Source organism: Nomascus leucogenys, chromosome 19 (genome assembly GCF_006542625.1).
Source record: "Nomascus leucogenys isolate Asia chromosome 19, Asia_NLE_v1, whole genome shotgun sequence".
Lineage (NCBI taxonomy): Eukaryota > Metazoa > Chordata > Mammalia > Primates > Hylobatidae > Nomascus > Nomascus leucogenys.
The window spans coordinates 74,020,975-74,038,689 of NC_044399.1; the positions used below are offsets into that span (position 1 = coordinate 74,020,975).

General features: G+C 52.5%; 2 protein-coding genes across 4 annotated transcripts in view; both read left to right on the forward strand.

Annotated features, from left to right (window-relative positions):
• The window catches only part of NCBP3 (nuclear cap binding subunit 3), a 44,390-nt gene extending 37,520 nt beyond the window's left edge, over positions 1–6,870 (forward strand). For all 3 annotated transcript variants that reach the window (XR_004027007.1, XR_004027008.1, XM_030799991.1), the window contains one exon: positions 6,547–6,870. Coding sequence is in view for 1 of the 3 variants with exons in the window: in XM_030799991.1 (XP_030655851.1) it covers positions 6,547–6,568 (22 nt within the window). In the remaining 2 variants the exon portion in view is untranslated. The remainder of the gene's footprint in view (positions 1–6,546) is intronic.
• A 935-nt stretch (positions 6,871–7,805) lies between these two features.
• ITGAE (integrin subunit alpha E) overlaps positions 7,806–17,715 on the forward strand; it is a 78,286-nt gene continuing 68,376 nt past the window's right edge. Inside the window, exon 1 of the mRNA XM_030799959.1 lies at positions 7,806–7,932. Within this exon, the coding sequence (XP_030655819.1) occupies positions 7,899–7,932 (34 nt within the window). The 5' untranslated portion in view covers positions 7,806–7,898. The remainder of the gene's footprint in view (positions 7,933–17,715) is intronic.

Below are 17,715 nucleotides of genomic sequence, written 5' to 3' on the forward strand. Positions count from 1 at the left end.
CTCACCAAGGTCTGTCCTCTGGCAGTATCCCTGGCTTGTTCTCCCCATCTCCCCTGCCCTGTGCTCACCAGTTCCCCAAATGCATCTTGATCTCACTAGCCCTACAGACTGTGCACAGAGCTTTTTCTACCTCCAGCGACATACTTCCCCCCAGGCTTCTCCCCCTCCCGCCTCAATCTTCCCCTCACCAACTTAAGGTCTTAGGGGCCCTTCTAGGAGGCAGTCCCCAACTTCCAGAGCCGGGGTATAGGCTACTTCTATGTGTCCCATGGTACTGCCACAGAAGAGTCAGCTCTCTCCAGGATTCAGTTCTAAGGTCAGTGCCTAAGATAAAAATGGAGTGTAATTAAAGTTCCTCTTAGAAATCTAAGGAAGGTGCCCTATTGAAGACCAACATCTTGAGGTCCCGTGTAGTCATTTCTTGCCCATGTGGGAACAGATTATTGTTTGGCTGAGTACCAGGTGAAGTGACTGGCCTGCAATTAGGGCTGCGTTGTGCAAAAATCACTTGTTTTTGGGTATTAGAACCATATTTAGGCGAGAAGATCACTTTTGGGGAGCTTGGGAACTGAGGCAGGCCACAGGTGCAGCAGACACATGAGCTTGCCCCGTCCCGCCCTCCTGTCTATGCTCATGGAGTGAAGGAGGGGCCAGCGGAATGGCCCAAACAACTGATTTGTTTTTCTTTTTTTAAATCTTTTTCAGACAAATACCGTTGTGTTTAAGTGAAATGTGTGTATAATGCCAAATCACTGTACCCCACAACCCCGCACACCTCTACACTGGACTGTAATTTCTTGTTCCTAGTTTGTCTTGCTAGACTGTAAGCTCCGTGAGAGCAGGGACCGTGTCTGCTTGTTCAGTGGGCTTTTCCCGGTGCCTACCAGCATGCCTGGCATCTAGCAGGTCTTCTGTAAAGATGGGATGAATTTGTAAACCCTCCAGCCTCAGGAATGGCTCCATCCTCTGAGGCTCTGGGGCCCTCTGACAGGCTAGTCATTTTTCTGCCATGTACGTACAGTGCTTTATTTTCATGTTGTATTTTCCTTTCTAGCCAGTAAGCAAGCTCCTAATGAGCAAGTTTCTTTGTGGTGTTATCTCTGTATCCTTTCGTCAGGCCAGCCCAGAGTAAGTAGTGCTTTGAAAGTGGTTGGTAAATGAATGAATTATGGTAACCCAGCCCAGCTCTGGCATCATTGTCTGCAGGTTAGTCTAATTCTAGATGAAAGCCCCAGATTCAAAAAAGGGAAGATTATTCAGAAGTGCATATGGTTGTATAAGGAAAAAAAAAAATCTCATTAAATAGACCTGAGTAAACTTCAAATTTTGATGATCTGGCCATGTCGGAGCTGAAGCTTACCCAGCTCTTTAAAGCATTTGCTAGGGAATCATGCAGATGGTCCAAAATATTTTTTTTTTTTTTTTTTTTTTTTGAGACGGAGTCTCGCTCTGTCGCCCAGGCTGGAGCGCAGTGGCACAATCTCGGCTCACTGCAAGCTCTGCCTCCCGGGTTCATGCTATTCTCCTGCCTCAGCCTCTCCGAGTAGCTGGGACTGCAGGCGCCCGCCACCACGCCTGGCTAATTTTTTTGTATTTTTAGTAGAGACGGGGTTTCACCGTGGTCTCCATCTCCTGACTTCGTGATCCGCCCGCCTCGGCCTCCCAAAGTGCTGGGATTACAAGCGTGAGCCACCGCGCCCGGCCGGTCCAAAATATTTTTTAGAAAAGCATTCATCTGTCCCAGGATAGAAGTAGAAGAAGCTGGTAGGCAGGCGCTAGGCCCTAGGCCCTAAAGAAGTACTGCTGAGCCAGTTCTTAAGCCTGTGGTCCTATTGGTGAGGAAAGTGACAGCAGTCCAGAGCACATGAAAAGAGCGGAGCTCATTCCTGCGGTGGCTCTTTTGCCTAAAGCAGCATTCCTCAAACTTCTCACTCGAAGCATTAAGTTACAGTGAGATGCTAACACGCACTTTAGACTTAAGTCAAAATTTACTGTGAAGCCACAGCAAACCGTAGCTTCACAGATGAATTAGTTGCTACACAAATAAGTTTGGTACGTAAGTACAGTAATTACTTTTAAATCTTATAATAACAAGAAGTAAATTAGAAGTTAAACCATGTTTTTCTTTTACAAACTGAAAGAAGAGAATGCTTTTGATACTGAGAATCGCACACTGTGTCAAGGCAGATTGTTCTTGCATAACCAGACCCACAATAAATATCTAGAACTTTTCTTACATGTTTATAAAATAAATCTTAGAAGAAAAAATATTGTAGCTTTTTCTTTTTTTTTCAATGAAACTCTATGAACATTTCACAGAACTTTGTTCCTGGGAGTAGTTAGGGAAATGCTGCTTCAAAAAGCCGATTTTAAGTAGTTGTGAGGCATCAGAGTGGAATTTGGCTGCACTATCCATAAAACTCGAGAGTATAGGTGGTACTTCACCTACCAAGGTCAGTACCCTGCCTCAGGATTCTTACCTGTTCATTTGAGCAATTCCAGGGGCCCTCTCTGGATGACCAGATTCTTAAATAGTTGAGACTTTGTGTTATCTCAAATTGTCACCAACACCTCTGGGCCAGTGTGGGTTAGTGAGGTCGAGAGGCCCACACCATTGGCAGAAAAGAATTCTCGGGCCGGGCGCGGTGGCTCATGCCTGTAATGCCAGCACTTTGGGAGGCCGAGGTGGGTGGATCACCTGAGGTCGGGAGTTCAAGACCAGCCTGGCCAACATGTTGAAACCCCATCTCTACTAGAAATACAAAAATTAGCTGGGCATGGTGGTGGGCACCTCTAGTCCCAGCTACTTGGGAGGCTGAGACAGGAGAATTACTTGAACCCGGGAGGCAGAGGTTGCAGTGAGCTGAGATCGCGCCACTGCACTCCAGCCTGGCGCCAGAGTGAGACTCTGTCTCAAAAAAAAAAAGAATTCTCACCTTCCTGTCCCTTCCTAGGATTTTTGTGGTAGTGTTCAATCCTATGATGTGGCCATCTTCTCCTCCAGGCCTGTGAGAGGCAGGAAGCATCTTTAGCTCAGGTAGAATGCCTGTTGGGGAAAGTCAAATAGGATGGCGGCTGGGGCCAGGGCCCTGGGGACTCCTTCTGCCCCACATACTCAATTGGAAAGACTGAGCAAGTCCCCTCACCTCCCTGGGCCACAGCTTCCCTGTCTGTCAAATGGAAGGCTCAATTGGGATGAGCTCCAGTTTCCTTCTAGTGCTAATGTGTGTTCGAGGACCCTTGCTCTCCTTTCCAGGGAGCATCAGGGGTGTGGGCTAGACAGCAGGAAAGAAGTAGGGGTTTGTAAACAAGAGATCCAAGCCCCTGGACCCTTGGTCCCAGCAGCCCGTGCAGCCCTCCCCCTCCCAGCCCCTTCCTTAGAAAGGACAAGAGAATCCACTCCTTGTTCTCTCCCTGTCCCATTACCCCCTCAGTCCCCCACAGATCTGAGGCCAGAGGACGCCAACATGGTGAGCACCCTCTTGCTGTCTTATTCACGTAGGCTTTTCTTGGTGCCTGCACAGGGCCCTTGTAAGGCCGCCAATCTTACTGGATTATGACCTCATTTAACCTTAATTACTTCCTAAAAGCCATATCTCCAAGAAGAGCCACACTGGGGGTTAGGGCTTCAACATATGAATTTGGAGGACATTTACAGTTCAGTCCACAGCACCTGGTCATGTGGAGATCCCAGTCTGCATTTGTGGGATGAAATCTCTGCTTTTTTAAAGTTTACACACCACCTAGCTGGGCACGTGGCTCATGCCTGTAATCTCAGCACTTTGGGAGGCCAAGGTGGGGGATCACCTGATGTCAGGAGTTTGAGACCAGCCTGGCTAACATGGTGAAACCCCGTCTCTACTAAAAATACAAAAATTAGCCGGGTGTGGTGTCAGGCGCCTGTAGTCCCAGCTACTCGGGAGGCTGAGGCAGGAGAATCGCTTGAACCCAGGAGGCAGAGGTTGCAGTGAGCCGAGATTGTGCCACTGCACTCCAGCCTGGATGAAAGAGCAAGACTCCATCTCAAAAACAAAAATAAAAAAAGTTTACACACCAAAAGAGCTGAAGGCAGGAGAGTTTGTGGTGGTTCAGAGTCCTGATTCTGGGGGAAACAGACCTGTTTGGAGTCCCAGCTCTGCTCCTCACTAGCTGTGTGGCCTCTTGGAGCAGTCATCCTCATCTGAGAAATTGGGTTGACCTTGTAGGTGACTGAGAGGCTCAGACGAGTGCTCGCCTATGAGGCCGTGGCACTAAGCAGGCACTCCTACTGAGCGTTCAAAGGTCGTGAGTGCCACTGCTCTGCAGCCCTGGGCTCTGGTCTCAGCAATGTCATCGCTGTTTCTGGCTTCCTAAGACTCAGAAGGCAAGTGGGGGAATAGAACCATTTCCTGCCTCTGAAGGCTGTGCCTTAGTGCTTTTGACTCACTCTGAAGACAGCAGGCAGCCCTTTCTGTTTCTTTTGAGATGAAGTCTTGCTCTGTCACCCAGGCTGGAGTGCAGTGGCGCAATCTCGGCTCGCTGCAACCTCTGCCTCCCAGGTTCAAGCAGTTCTCCTGCCACAGCCTCCCGAAGCTGGGACTACAGGCACACGCTGCCATGCCTGGCTACTTTTTGTATTTTTAGTAAAGACAGGGTTTCACCGTGTTGCCCAGGCTGGTCTCAAACTCCTGAGCTCAGGCGTTCTGCCCACCTCGGCCTCCCAAAGTGCTGGCATTACAGGTGGGAGCTACCACGCCCAACCCACAGGCAGCCCTTTCACCTCACACCGAGCACTTATCCTCCAGCCATGAACATTTTGCAACTTTTTTTAAAGAGACAGGTTCACACTATGTTGTCTAGATTGGACTCAGACCCCTGGGCTCAAGCTTTCCCAAGTAGCTTGAGCCTCTCAAGTAACAGTGACTGCAAGTGCACCTGGCCTTTTTTTTTTTTTTTGAGACGGAGTCTCGGTCTGTCGCCCAAGTGGAGTGCAGTGGTGCAATCTTGGCTCACCGCAAGCTCCGCCTCCTGGGTTCACGCCATTCTCCTGCCTCAGCCTCCCGAGTAGCTGGGACTATAGGCCCCGCCAACACATCCGGCTAATTTTTTTTTGTATTTTTAGTAGAGACTGGGTTTTGCCGTGTTAGCCAGGATGGTCTCGATCTCCTGACCTCGTGAACTGCCCGCCTCGGCCTCCCAAAGTGCTGGGATTACAGGCGTGAGCCACCACGCCCGGCCCACCTGCCCATTTTTTAAAAACTTTATTCTTCCTGGTATCAAGGAGAGAAAGAAAAAAGATTTTTAAAAATGTCTAAAACTTTATTTTGAAATAATTTCAAAATCACAGCAGTTTCAAGGGTACAACAAAGAACACTTTGCCACATTTTATCCTTTATTCATTCCCTCCTCTTCTCCCTCACCCCTTTTTCTTCCTATCCTCTGAACCATGAACCATTTGAGGGTTATTTGTATACATCATGCTCGTTTATCCATAAGATGTTTTAGTGAACATTTCCCAAGAACAGGGACCGCCTCTCACATGCCCATGGTACAGTTCTCAAACTCAGGAAATGTGTAATATTCTCTGATCAGCCCAAGAGTCGCTAATTTGTAGTTCCTGTTTCAGATTTGCCAACTGTCCCAGTCATGATTTTGAAAGCCGTTGTTTTTCTGGTCCAGGATCCAATCCAGGATCAGGCGATGCCTTTCATTGTCCTCTCTGCAGCCTCCTTTCATTTGGAGTAGGTCCTGAGCCTTTCTTTGTCTTTCATGACATTGATGTGTGTGAAGAGTACAGTGCAGTTTCTGTTGTAGAATGTCCCTGAAGTTGGTCCTGGAATATTTGTTTAAAGTGAGTTGGGAAACCACATTCACATGTCTTTTGTTTATGTGTATATTCGCCAAACACCCGGCCTTGCCCTGGGTGCTGTGATGGGGGGCATTGCTCAACAGAGCCTGGCCCTGACGCTGGGGATATAGTTTGGGTTTGTGGGGAAAGCAGCTACCGCCAGGTGGGCTTTACGGACCCCTATGTGTCTCATGACTAGAGGCACTGACGCTTGGATAGATACGTATTGGATGGATGCAGGATGAGTCAGCATTCTAGAAGTCTGCAAAGGTACAGAAATGGCCCTGCTCCCTGTCCAGCATCCAGTCATCAGCTTTCCCTGGCTTCCCGAGGCACCCTGACGTTCACACTCGAAACACAAAGTCTTCTCTCAGGAATCTCGAGTGAGCTGCAGTCTGGGTTCCAGCCCTGCCCTACCAGGGATCTGCTCAGTGACTGGGCTGCCCGCTTCCCGCTTTAGGCCAGTGCTGGGGAGAGGAGTCCCCTGTGACTCTCCCCAGTGCCCTTGGAGCGCAGAATGAAGTGAGGGGAGGAGGAGGGTCACGAGCCCTGGAGCGCTGGGAAGACAGGCTGTGGGCCCCAGGCCCCGATGCCGCCTGGGACCAGGTTCAACAGAAGTAGGACGGTTTCCTCATGACCTGGCAGGAAAACCACCAGACCTGGAATTTTGCTTTTACAACTGTGTAACTCCTCTGCTGTTTAACTTCTGTTTCATACAGGATGAAAACCGGTGAATTGTAATCTCACATAACCGAGCAAGATCTAGTAGTCATAAGCATTTTGTCAGAGCAAAGCAGACAAGGCAGAGTGTTGGAAATGTCATCGGATCTTCACAGAACCTTAGCCAAGCAACCTTGCAGTGCGAGAAACAAAATCACATGGATTTTTATCTAGTAATCAAGTCAACACCATTGTCCACTCTGTGTTAACACATTCACATTTCAGAGTGAGTGGGGCTGCAGACACTCATGTGAGAGAGACTTGGAATGTCCTGCCTTTTTACCTTTAATTAAAATTAAATAAAATATATAAAATTCAGTTCATCAGTTGTTCTAGTGACATTTTAAGGGTTTAGTACCATATGTGGCTCATGAGTACCATCCTGGACGATGTCGACCTAGAACAGTTTTCCATCCCTGCGCAGAGTTCTGCTTGACGGCACCGCTGTGCACTTCAGCAGCCTGGGGAGCAGGGGTGCAGGAGAGAGTTCCTTCCGTGTCACAGACTTGGTCACACAGTACAGATCGGACAGATCAGCACTTAGATACGACTGCAAACTGTCAACGGCGTGTTCTGTGGAATGCTGGGATGCATCAGAGGTATGCTGGAAGATGTATAGAATTTTACTTCTTCTGTTATTCTGGTAACTCAGAGTCCTGTTCAGTCAGTTTCCGCGTCAGGATGCTGTCCTGGTTTTAAAGAGAATGAACGCAGCCAAAGTTGAATCGAGGCAGTGACTTCACTCAGTGCGTTGGGTCTTTCCACTCACCTGGCCCTCCAGAACCCCAGGGCCTTGAGTGCATGGGCTGGTACAGGAGTCCAGTTTTTGGCTGGGGGGCACTTCCTATGGGAGGGGGACCCCCGTCTCAATGCTGAGGCAACCACCACCGAGGACCCTGGGCTGGAAGCTGGGCTGAGATGCCTGGTGGTAGGTTCTGAGGCAGGACAGGGGACCGACTCAAATGGATGATACGGGCGGCAGGCTGGATTCTCGTTGCTCCTGCACCTCCAGCATCTGCTGAGGATGCCTAGAACTGTGGCCCTGGCCAAAACTCAGCTCCCCAGTCCATGAAAGCGTGGGTCAAATTATCAAAGTATGGGGGGTAGAGTGGGGCCGACAGTGGCCCCTAAGCTCCCAGGGTCCAGCCCACAACTGAGGAAGCCACATGGCTGGTTGTGTATGAGCCGGAGTGTCTCTGTTTGATTGAAAGTGCCTGTCTGTGGGTCCTTGCTGGTGTGTGTGCTTCTGTCCCCGCCTCCTGGCCTCCTGGCTGAGGGGAAGCTGAGTGGGCCACGGCCCGTGTGTCGCACTCGCCTCGGCTCCCACGCAGCTGCCTCTGCTCCAGCGAGGATGTGGCTCTTCCACGCTCTGCTCTGCATGGCCAGTAAGTCCTCTCACCCGCTGCCTCGAGGGGCTGCTGTGCCCTCAGCCCCAGCCGGGTGTCTGCAGACCACAGCCTTGACTGTCTGTGTCTCATGGGGCTCAGTTAGAGCCAGAGGTTAGAGTGGGAGCTCCTCCAGGAAAGGGGCCTTGCCCGGTGGGTCAGATCCCCAGGCTTGTTGGGAAGGGCGGCTGAAGCTTTGTGTTGCCAGTTCTGACAGCCAGGGGCTTTGGACTCCAGGGCTCTGCCGTTCTCTTCCTCCTCCAGCCAGCCTCCCCCGCCACCGAGGCCCTCTCCCCGTGGCACCCACGTGGGGCAGGTCCTTACCTCTGTAGTTTGTTCTCTGAGTGTGAGGGATCCGCCTGGCAGAGCTCCCTTCTGTTAAGGGGTTGGGCTGATGAGGGTGAGGACCCTGTGAGAGTGTTGACGAGACACTGGGGGCAAGTGTCTGTATGGTAGAGGGTGAGCGTGTTGGCGGGGAGCCTGCTTCCTGTGTTGTCAGGCCCAGGGTGAAAACGAATGTGGGGTGGGGGGAGGCACTTCTGCTGCCTGGGGGGTCCCATTTTAGCCTTTAACTGTCCCATGGAAGCCTCTGGGCAAGCCAAGCCATGAATCCTTTCGTGGGCCCCCGGTGATGAGACAGCACGGTCAGGTGAGCCCCTGGAGGCTGCTAAGATCAAGCCGGAGGGCAGGGTGGTCCTGCCTAGTGATCTGAGCAGACTTCCCATGGGTCGCCTGCCCCCGCTCCGGAGGTTGGCTGGAGAATTGGATGGGCATCAAGCTTATGTGGATGGAAGGCTCCTGGTAGCTGAGTTCTCCCTGAAAGATGGGCTGAGGCTGTGCTGGGAGGGGACTTGGGATTAGCATCCCACCTGGGGCCAGATCACCCAGGAAGCAGGCCACAATGTGTAGGGTACCAGCGAGGCACACGTTTTTGGACAGATTTTAATATGTTTCATTTTATTTTTTGAGACAGAGTCTTGCTGTGTCGCCCATGCTAGAGCCCAGGCTGGATCTTGGCTCGCCGTAACCTGTGCCTTCCAGGTTCAGGCAATTCTCCTGCCTCAGCCTCCCGAGTAGCTGGGATTACAGGCGCCTGCCACCGTGCCTGGCTAATTTTTGTATTTTTAGTAGAGACGGGGTTTCACCATATTGGTCAGGCTGGTCTCGAACTCCTGACCTCAGGTGATCGACCTGCCTCAGCCTCCCAAAGTGGTGGGACTACAGGCATGAGCCACCTTGCCCGGCCTAATATTTTAGATTTTAAACACATCAGAATAGTCACCATGGAAAGGTCAACAGTTTGTTGAACTTCCCTTATTTTACAATTTAGACTTCTCTGTTTTTAGTTACATGTGAGGTGTGGAGAGAGTCTCACTCTTTTTATGGCTTGTGGCTTTGATCTCCCATTACCAAGAATATCTGGAACAGATGCTTAAACTAGACTCTCGTCTACCCTCTCCCAGTACAGAGGAGGTGACTGGGGCACAGAGCGGGCAGTGACTACCCAGGCTTGCAGGCAACTGACAATAGACACGGGGCTCAAGTCCAGGCCTCTGTCCTGCCTCCCAGCTCCAGAATACTCGCGTGGCTCCAGAATATTCCTGTGGCTCATCTGTCTCCTGCAGCCTCTGAGGCCACCACCCATCACCTCAGTGCCTTTTCCAGCAGGTGGCATTGATCACACCTCTTTTGAGGCCTAGGCCCTTCCCAAGCTGATGGGCAGCGGAGAGCGATGATGGAGCAGACTGGCCATGAGACCACTTAGCCCACAGCTCAGCTCAGCCACGGGAAGGGGACGAGAGCAGGGCCCCAGCAGCTCCGGTGCGGGTGGCGGAAACGAGGCTGCTGCCGTTCTGCTCCATGCTGTGAGGTCCTGAGACTAGGATGGGCCCGTCCGGGAGAGTTTCCTGGAGGAGGTGAGGTGGCGTTGAGTCTTGGGCGCTGAGGAGAATCTGAGAAAGAAAATGGCCAGGAGTTGCTGGGAGGAAGAACTCCCTCAGACTGTGGCTCCGGGCCCAGCGCCCTGTATCCCGTGCCGGGCTGGGCCTCCTTAGGCTGGAGAGAATCCAGGACTGGCCTGGCCCTGACCTTCCACCCTCTCCAGGCCACCCACTCTGGGTGATGCCTGCTTGTTATTCGTGGCAGCAGACAGAATAATAGCAATTGTCTAAGGGAGATTTTAGAAGCGTCGGGTGCAGACAGACACTGAAACCCTGGAACTGTCCACACCCTGACCACCAGCCCCATCATGCCCTCTTACCCTGTGGCCTGCCGTCCCCAAGTCAGTCTTCACCCCTGACTCACTCTGCAATCACATCAACTCACCCCTCCATCCTGGGTCTCAGAGGTTGAGTTTCCTCCCTTGCGTGAAGAGGCCTGTCCTGTCAGCCTACAACACCTTACAGGGGTGAAGAAGAAGGAACCAGAAGTCCAGGGCCCGCTCTGCTGGTGGCACGCACTCCGGCTGAGGCCTGGGGCTCTGCTGGGGCATCACCCGGGGCCTGTGCGTGACAGAAAACCTCAGTCCTTGGGGTGTGGGAGACTGTAGCATCTGAGGTGGGCTCTGAAGGATGGGGAGGCCCTTGGCAAGTACAGGCTGGGGGCGAGCAAAGGGGCCTTCTGTGCAGGGGGAATAGGAGGGACCCAGCCCTGGGGTGTGAGGAGTCTGGTTTGTAGGAAGATGGAGGCGAAGTGTGAGTGGGAGCAGAAGGCGGTCTCTGGTGTAGCTTTCCCTTCTAGCCCCGCCCCCAAGTCGGGATATGCTGGGCCCTGGAGGTGCGGGCAGTGGCGAGGCTACCCCTATCCTGGCCCCCTGTGTGAAGAGAAGGCAGGTTGTGCACACAGTAAGCCTCCCCAGCCCCAGCAGGGTCTCACAACACGGGGGTAGGGAAGGGGCACTCCAGGCAGAGGGGCAGCCCAAGCAAAGGTGAAATGCCGGCGGAGTGCAGTGTGTGTGGGTGAGCTGGCTGGGGATGTGTGGGCCGTGTGGGAGCCCCACATCCCTGCCCTTCTCTGGGAGGTCTGCATTCGTGGGGCAGGTGTGGTGTGAGTGGAGGGACACAGGCATCCAGGCCCGAGAGGCCCACGGTGGAGGTGGTGAGGAACGTGGGGACCTGAGTGCTGGCCTGGGGGAGCTTGGAGCTCCTGCTAAGGGCAGTGGAGAGCCACAGAAGGTCTTGAGCAGGGTGGCGACGGACTTGTATGTTGTGTGGTAGTTGGAATCTGGGAGAGAGGGGAGGCAGAGAGGCCCGTGAGGAGGCTGCTGCCTTGGCCCCATCCGCGGGTGTTGGGGAAGGCGGACGTGGGGAGGAGGACACACTCATGAGAAGTGTTTAGTTTCCTGGCTGGGTGCGGTGGCTCACGCCTGAAATCCCAGCACGTTGGGAGGCCAGGGCAGGCAGAGCACTTGTGATCAGGAGTTCAAGACCAGCCTGGCCAACATGGTGAAACCCCATCTCTACTAAAAATACAAAAATGAGCCAGGCATGGTGGTGCGCACCTGTAATCCCAGCTACTTGGGAGGCTGAGGCAAGAGAATCGTGTGAACCCAGGAGGCAGAGGTTGCAGTGAGCCGAGATCGCGCCATTGCCCTCCAGCCTGGGCGACAGAGCGAGACTCCATCTCAAAAAAAAAAAAAGAAACGTTTAGTTTCCAGCACACAGTAGTGCTCAAGGCCTGTTGGACATTCTTGTTATTAGGGAGATGAAGGGTGAGGGAGAGAGATGGGCTCAGCTGACTGTGAGGTTTGGGGTGGAGTTGATGAGGCTCCGTGTAGAAGATCGAGGTTGGGGGACTGCGGCTGGCTGCAGATGGCTCTGGGGCACATTCCTCCCACGAGGCCCTGCTGGGGGTTCTGGGCGGGGTGTTGGGACCCCTGCATCTAGTCCCACTTCTGCAGCTCCTGGTATCAGTGTGGGCAAAGCATGCCCCATGGGCCTCGGTTTCCTAAATTGGGAATAATGGTACTTATTGTACTGTGAGAATATGTGTTTAAATTGCCCAGTGTGCTGGAGGAGACGGTTGAGGGGAGACAGTGGTGGCTGACAGGATGGAGGGGGATCTCGGTCTGACTCAGCAGGCCTCCATGGCTGGGGACAGCTCAGAGAGGTGGTCCTGTGGGTAGTGTGGTGACAGACACTGGTGTAGCTGTGTCTGTAAGTCAGACAGCACACGAGGGGGGCTTGAGAGGGAGGGCCAGCCCTCGCCTGTGGTTATAACTCTCCAACCTCAGCCTCCACGTGCTGAGCTTCCTGCGTCAGACCTGGGGCTGCGTGTCGCCCCATTTGATCGGCACAGCCCCATGTCCCAGAGGGGAGACGGAAGTGAGGTGCCAAGCCCAGGGTCCTTCAGTGACTCCGAGGCAGTGAGGATTTGAACTCAAGACCATCTACCAAGACAGTGCTGTGTTCTGAGTCCCGGTGGGAAATGCAACAGGAGGTGGTTTCCTGATGGAGGCGCAGCTCAAAGGCGAACTGTCGGGCCTGAGGCGAGTCCAGTCTGAGGAAACAAGCTGAGCCAGGCCTGGCAGACCTGGGCACCAACTGGCTCTCAGGGAAAGCCCAGCAAATACAGCAACCTCCCCCCCACACACACACACACGGCTGCGCACACACACGGATGTGCACACGGATGCACACACACAGATGTGCACACACACACAAGGCTGCACACACACACGGATGCACACACGGATGTGCACATGGATGCACACAGATGCGCACACACACATGGATGCACACACACAGATGTGCACACACACACAAGGCTGCACACACACACGGATGCACACACGGATGTGCACATGGATGCACACAGATGCGCACACACACATGGATGCACACACGGATGTGCACACACGGATGCACACACGGGTGCATACACACGGATGCACACACGGGTGCACACACGGATGCACACACGGATGCACACACGGATGCAACACGGATGCACACACACGGATGCACACATGCACACACGGATGCACACACATGCACACACGGATGCACACACACGGATGCACACACGGATGCACACACACGGATGCACACACACGGATGCACACATGCACACACGGATGCACACACACGGATGCAGACACACGGATGCACACATGCACACACGGATGCACACACGGATGCACACATGCACACGCGCACACACACACGGATGCACACACACAGATGCACACACGGCTGCACACACACTCATGTAAACAGTTTCTCATGCCACCGTGCCTCTGCAGCAGGCTCTTGCTGACCTAGTTACCAGCCCTCTAAGCAGAGGTCAGCTCCAGCTCGGTGAGCCGCCAGCACAGCAGGAGCAGCGCCCAGCTTCTTGAGGCCATTTGTGACCCTGCCCTCTCTGTTTACCAACCCCTCAGTGCCTCCAGCTTTTACTAAAGGCTTTGGAATCGGGCACAAACACAGAAGCTGAGCCCCAGACACAAATATTCAATCTTCTGATGGGCCATGCGCAAACCACACCCCTCTCTGAGCCTCAGCACCTAGCGTGGTGCCTGGAAGGCAACAGGTGCTCTGGGGGAGCGGAACCCTCAGTTGAACAAGATCTCTCTGATGAACAAAGTGAACACAGGGGTGGGGTGGCGTGAGGAAAGGGAATATCTGGCCCACTCTGACATTTTTAGAGCACCTCTTTTGGGCCTGGCCCTGTGCTGAGCTGGGCTCTGTGGCTGGGGGTGTTGTGTGTGACTCAGATCACATCACGGTTCAGGGGAGACAGACTGAATCACAGATCACCCTGATCCAGACAGAATTTGGTCAGAGCCAGACAGAACACAGGGTGCTGAGGGGGCTCAGGGACCCGGGAGTTACTCTGACAGAGTCTGATTGGCTCCTGGCTCCTGGCTGGCTGAGGAGGGCCAAAAAAGGCGGCTTTGCAGACAGAGGTGGAGGGTGGCGAGCAGGCCTGCTGGGTGGAGGGAACAGCTGTGTCGAGGCCTGGAGGCAGGAGTGTGCAGAGGGTGCACTGGGCAGAGCGGGAGGGTGCCACGGATGCCCAGGAGAGGAGACTGGACTTAGCTCTGTGGTCTCCACTCGTGCCTTTCAGTTATACCGACAGTGAAATGGGGGGAAGAAGGCCCCCCACTCACCCCTCATAAGGTGTTGGCAGCTTGCACTTTTTAATTCTCCTCTAGGCAGTTTGCTGACGTCCTGTTTCTCCCCCAGAGTGACTGACCAGGAGGCACAGGGCTCAACGTGACGTGGGCCCCAGGGCTGGAGCCCAAACTCCCTACTGGGCATCCCTTATCTCAGCTCTGGATTTGTGGCGGGGGGGGGGGGTGGGGGGCAGCGGGAACAGTACAACCTTCTTCCCTGCCTGGGGGTCTTGATCTGGAACCTTTGAGAGTCTATGTAGGCTGCAAGCGGCCACTCTCCCAGCTCCCGAGTGTGGGCCACCATGCCAGGCCCTGAGATAATGTGGCAATCGGGGCAGATGCAGTGTGTGCCCCCATTGGACTCACTGGTGGCAGGGGCAGTCACTGGCAATAGGAAACAAGGAAGGCTGAGCACAGTGGCTCACTCCTGTAATCCCAGCACTTTGGGAGGCCAAGACTGGAGGATCACTTGAGCCCAGGAATTTGAGTCCAACCTGGACAACATAGCAAGACCCCCGTCTCTACAAAAAATTAAAAAAGAAAAATTAGAGGCCAAGCACAGTGGCTCACGCCTGTAATTCCCAGCACTTTAGGAGGTCGAGGCGGGTGGATCACAAGGTCAGGAGTTCGAGACCAGCCTGACCAATGTGGCAAAACCCCGTCTCTACTAAAAATACAAAAATTAGCTGGGTGTGGTGGCGGTGTCTGTAATCCCAGCTACTCGGGAGGCTTAGGCAGGAGAATCGCTTGAGCCTGGGAGGCGGAGGTTGCAGTGAGCTGAGATCGTGCCATTGCACTCCAGCCTGGGCGACAAGAGCAAGACTCCATCTCAAAAAAAAAAAAAAAAATTAGGATGAAGAGGAAGCCAGGAGACAGGCTGAGGGCAGAGCACTTCAGGCAAGGGGAGGATTTTGTACACGTACACTCAGGGGATCAGGAAGGGCTCCAATGTTTCCATCAGATTCTCAAAGGGGACCGGGTGTGGTGGCTCACACCTGTAATCCCAGCACTTTGGGAGGCCAAGGCGGGTGGATCACGAGGTCAGGAGATCGAGACCATCCCAGCTAACACGGCGAAACCACATCTCTACTAAAAATACAAAAATTAGCCAGGCATGCTGGCATGCGCCTGTAGTCCCAGCTACTCCGGAGACTGAGACAGGAGAATCACTTGAACTGGGGAGGTGGGGGTTGCGGTGAGCCAAGATTGCACCATTGCAGTCCAGCCTGGGTGACAGAGTGAGACTCCAACTCAAAACGAAGAAAAAAAGCCTGGACGTGGTGGCTCACACCTGTAATCCAAGCACTTTGGGAGGCCAAGGCAGGCGGATCACGAGGTCAGGAGATGGAGACCAGCCTGGCCAACATGGCGAAACCCCGTCTCTACTAAAAATACAAAAATTAGCTGGGCATGACGGTGGGCACCTGTGGTCCCAGCTACTGAGGAGGCTGAGGCAGGAGAATCTCTTGAGCCCAGGAGGCGGAGGTTGCAGTGAGCTGAAAATTGTGCCATTGCACTCCAGCCTGGGCGACAGAGTGAGACTCTATCTAAAAAAAAGAAAAAAGAAAAAGATTCTCAAAGGGATCCATTACCCCCGAACAGGAGCGTCTGGTCTGGTTATGTTTCCTGTGTTTTCTACTTCGGGGCAGTGGCAGGGAGGACACAAATCACAGTTGTGGAAAAGCTGGGCTGCAGGGATGTGTTCGTGGTGTTCTCACGAAGGACCCTTAGGGACAGTTGTTTTCTGATTTGAATAACCGGACTGGTTGTGCTTTGCCTGGAAGTGTTTTGTTTTTTGAATTTTGTGGACACCGCATGGCATTAACTGATCTTTTTCATGTTGTTATCACCTTCAAGAAAGCTTCATTCATTCATGTATGCGTTGAATCAACAAATGATTTTATGAAGTCAAAGGATTTTAGGAACACTTCTGTGAGGCAGCGCTGCGTTCAGAGCCAAAAGTGGGGCACGTGATAGAAAGTGCTGGCACTGCGTGATCTACGTGTTATAGCTGGTGGCCTCCTTCCTGGCTTACTGTATCCCCCTCTTTTTAAACCATCATTTTCCTTCTGTCCTTTTTTGCCTGCCCCATTACTTTAAGCGAGTTTTATCTTACCTGTATTATGTATTTTTATGAATCACCACAAATCATTCCAGGCAAGGCAGAGGTATAAAGAAAAAGGAATGAAATACAGATATCAGGCCGGGCGTGGTGGTTCACGCCTGTATTCCCAGCACCTTGGGAGGCCAAGGCGGGCAGATCACCTGAGGAGTTCAAGACCAGCCTGGCCAATATGGTGAAACCCCATCTCTACTAAAAATACAAAAATTATCCAGGCGTGGTGGTGCGCACCTATAATCCCAGCTACTCGGGAGGCTGAGGCAGGAGAATCACTTGAACCCGGGAGGCAGAGGCTGCAGTGAGCCGAGATGGTGCCACTGCACTCCAGCCTGGGCAACAGGGCCAGACTCCATCTCAAAAAATAAATACATAAATAAAATTAAATATCGATATCTACTTTGTGCCAGACTCAGGGAAATGGCCTGGAAATGCAGGGATGAGAGATGCAGAGCCCTCTCCCCAGGCTCCTCCCCCTCCTCAAGTCTGGAAGGTTGATTTTTGGACAATAAAATTTTAAGCATGTACACAGGTAAACGAGATAACTTTAACAAAGCCAGTATGTCCATCAAGCAGATGACACAATGATCAAGATCCTGCCACACAAGCTGAATTTATTTTGTGCTCCCTTTTTCATTTTTGTTGTCAAGGTATTTAAAGCCTGGCTGCTCAAAATGTGACCTGAGGACCAGCCGTGAGGGCATCGTCTGGGAGCTTGTTGGAACAGACTCTCAGCCCCTTTCTGATTCATTACCTGCTAAGTCAGAATCTGCATTTTAACAAGATCTCCGATGATTCGTTTGCATGTTAATGTTTCAGAAACATTATTTTAAACCAAACCCCAAACATCGTGTCATTTCACTCCCCAAAAGCATGGACATTTTCATTTCTAAAGAACATGAAGGGCGGGCACAGTGGCTCGTGCCTGTAATCCCAGCACTTTGGGAGGCCAAGGTGGGTGGATCACCTGAGGTCAGGAGTTTGAAATCAGCCTGGCCAACATGGCGAAACCCCATCTCTACTAAAAGTACAAAAATTAGCCAGGCATGTTGGCACACCCCTGTAATCCCAGCTACGCAGGAGGCTGAGGCAGGAGAATCACTTGAACCCAGGAGATAGAGGTTGTAGTGAGCTGAGATCGCACCACTGCACTCCAGCCTGGGTGACAGAGTAAGACTCCATCTCAAAAATAATAATAAAGAAAGTGGACGTTTTCTTAAATAGCCACAATGTTCTTACCACCTAACTAAATTAATTATTTGGTATCATCTAATACCAAATACTTAGTCTATATACAAATCTCTCTGTCTCAAAATGTCTTTTTTTTTGAGACAGAGTCTCGCTCTGTCTCCCAGGCTGGAGTGCAGTGGCGTGATCTCTGCTCACTGCAAGCTCCACCTCCTGGGTTCACGCCATTCTCCTACCTCAGCCTCCCGAGTAGCTGGGACCACGGGTGCCCACCACCACGCCCGGCTAATTTCTTTCGTATTTTTAGTAGGGACAGGGTTTCACCATGTTAACCAGGATGGTCTCGATCTCCTGACCTCGT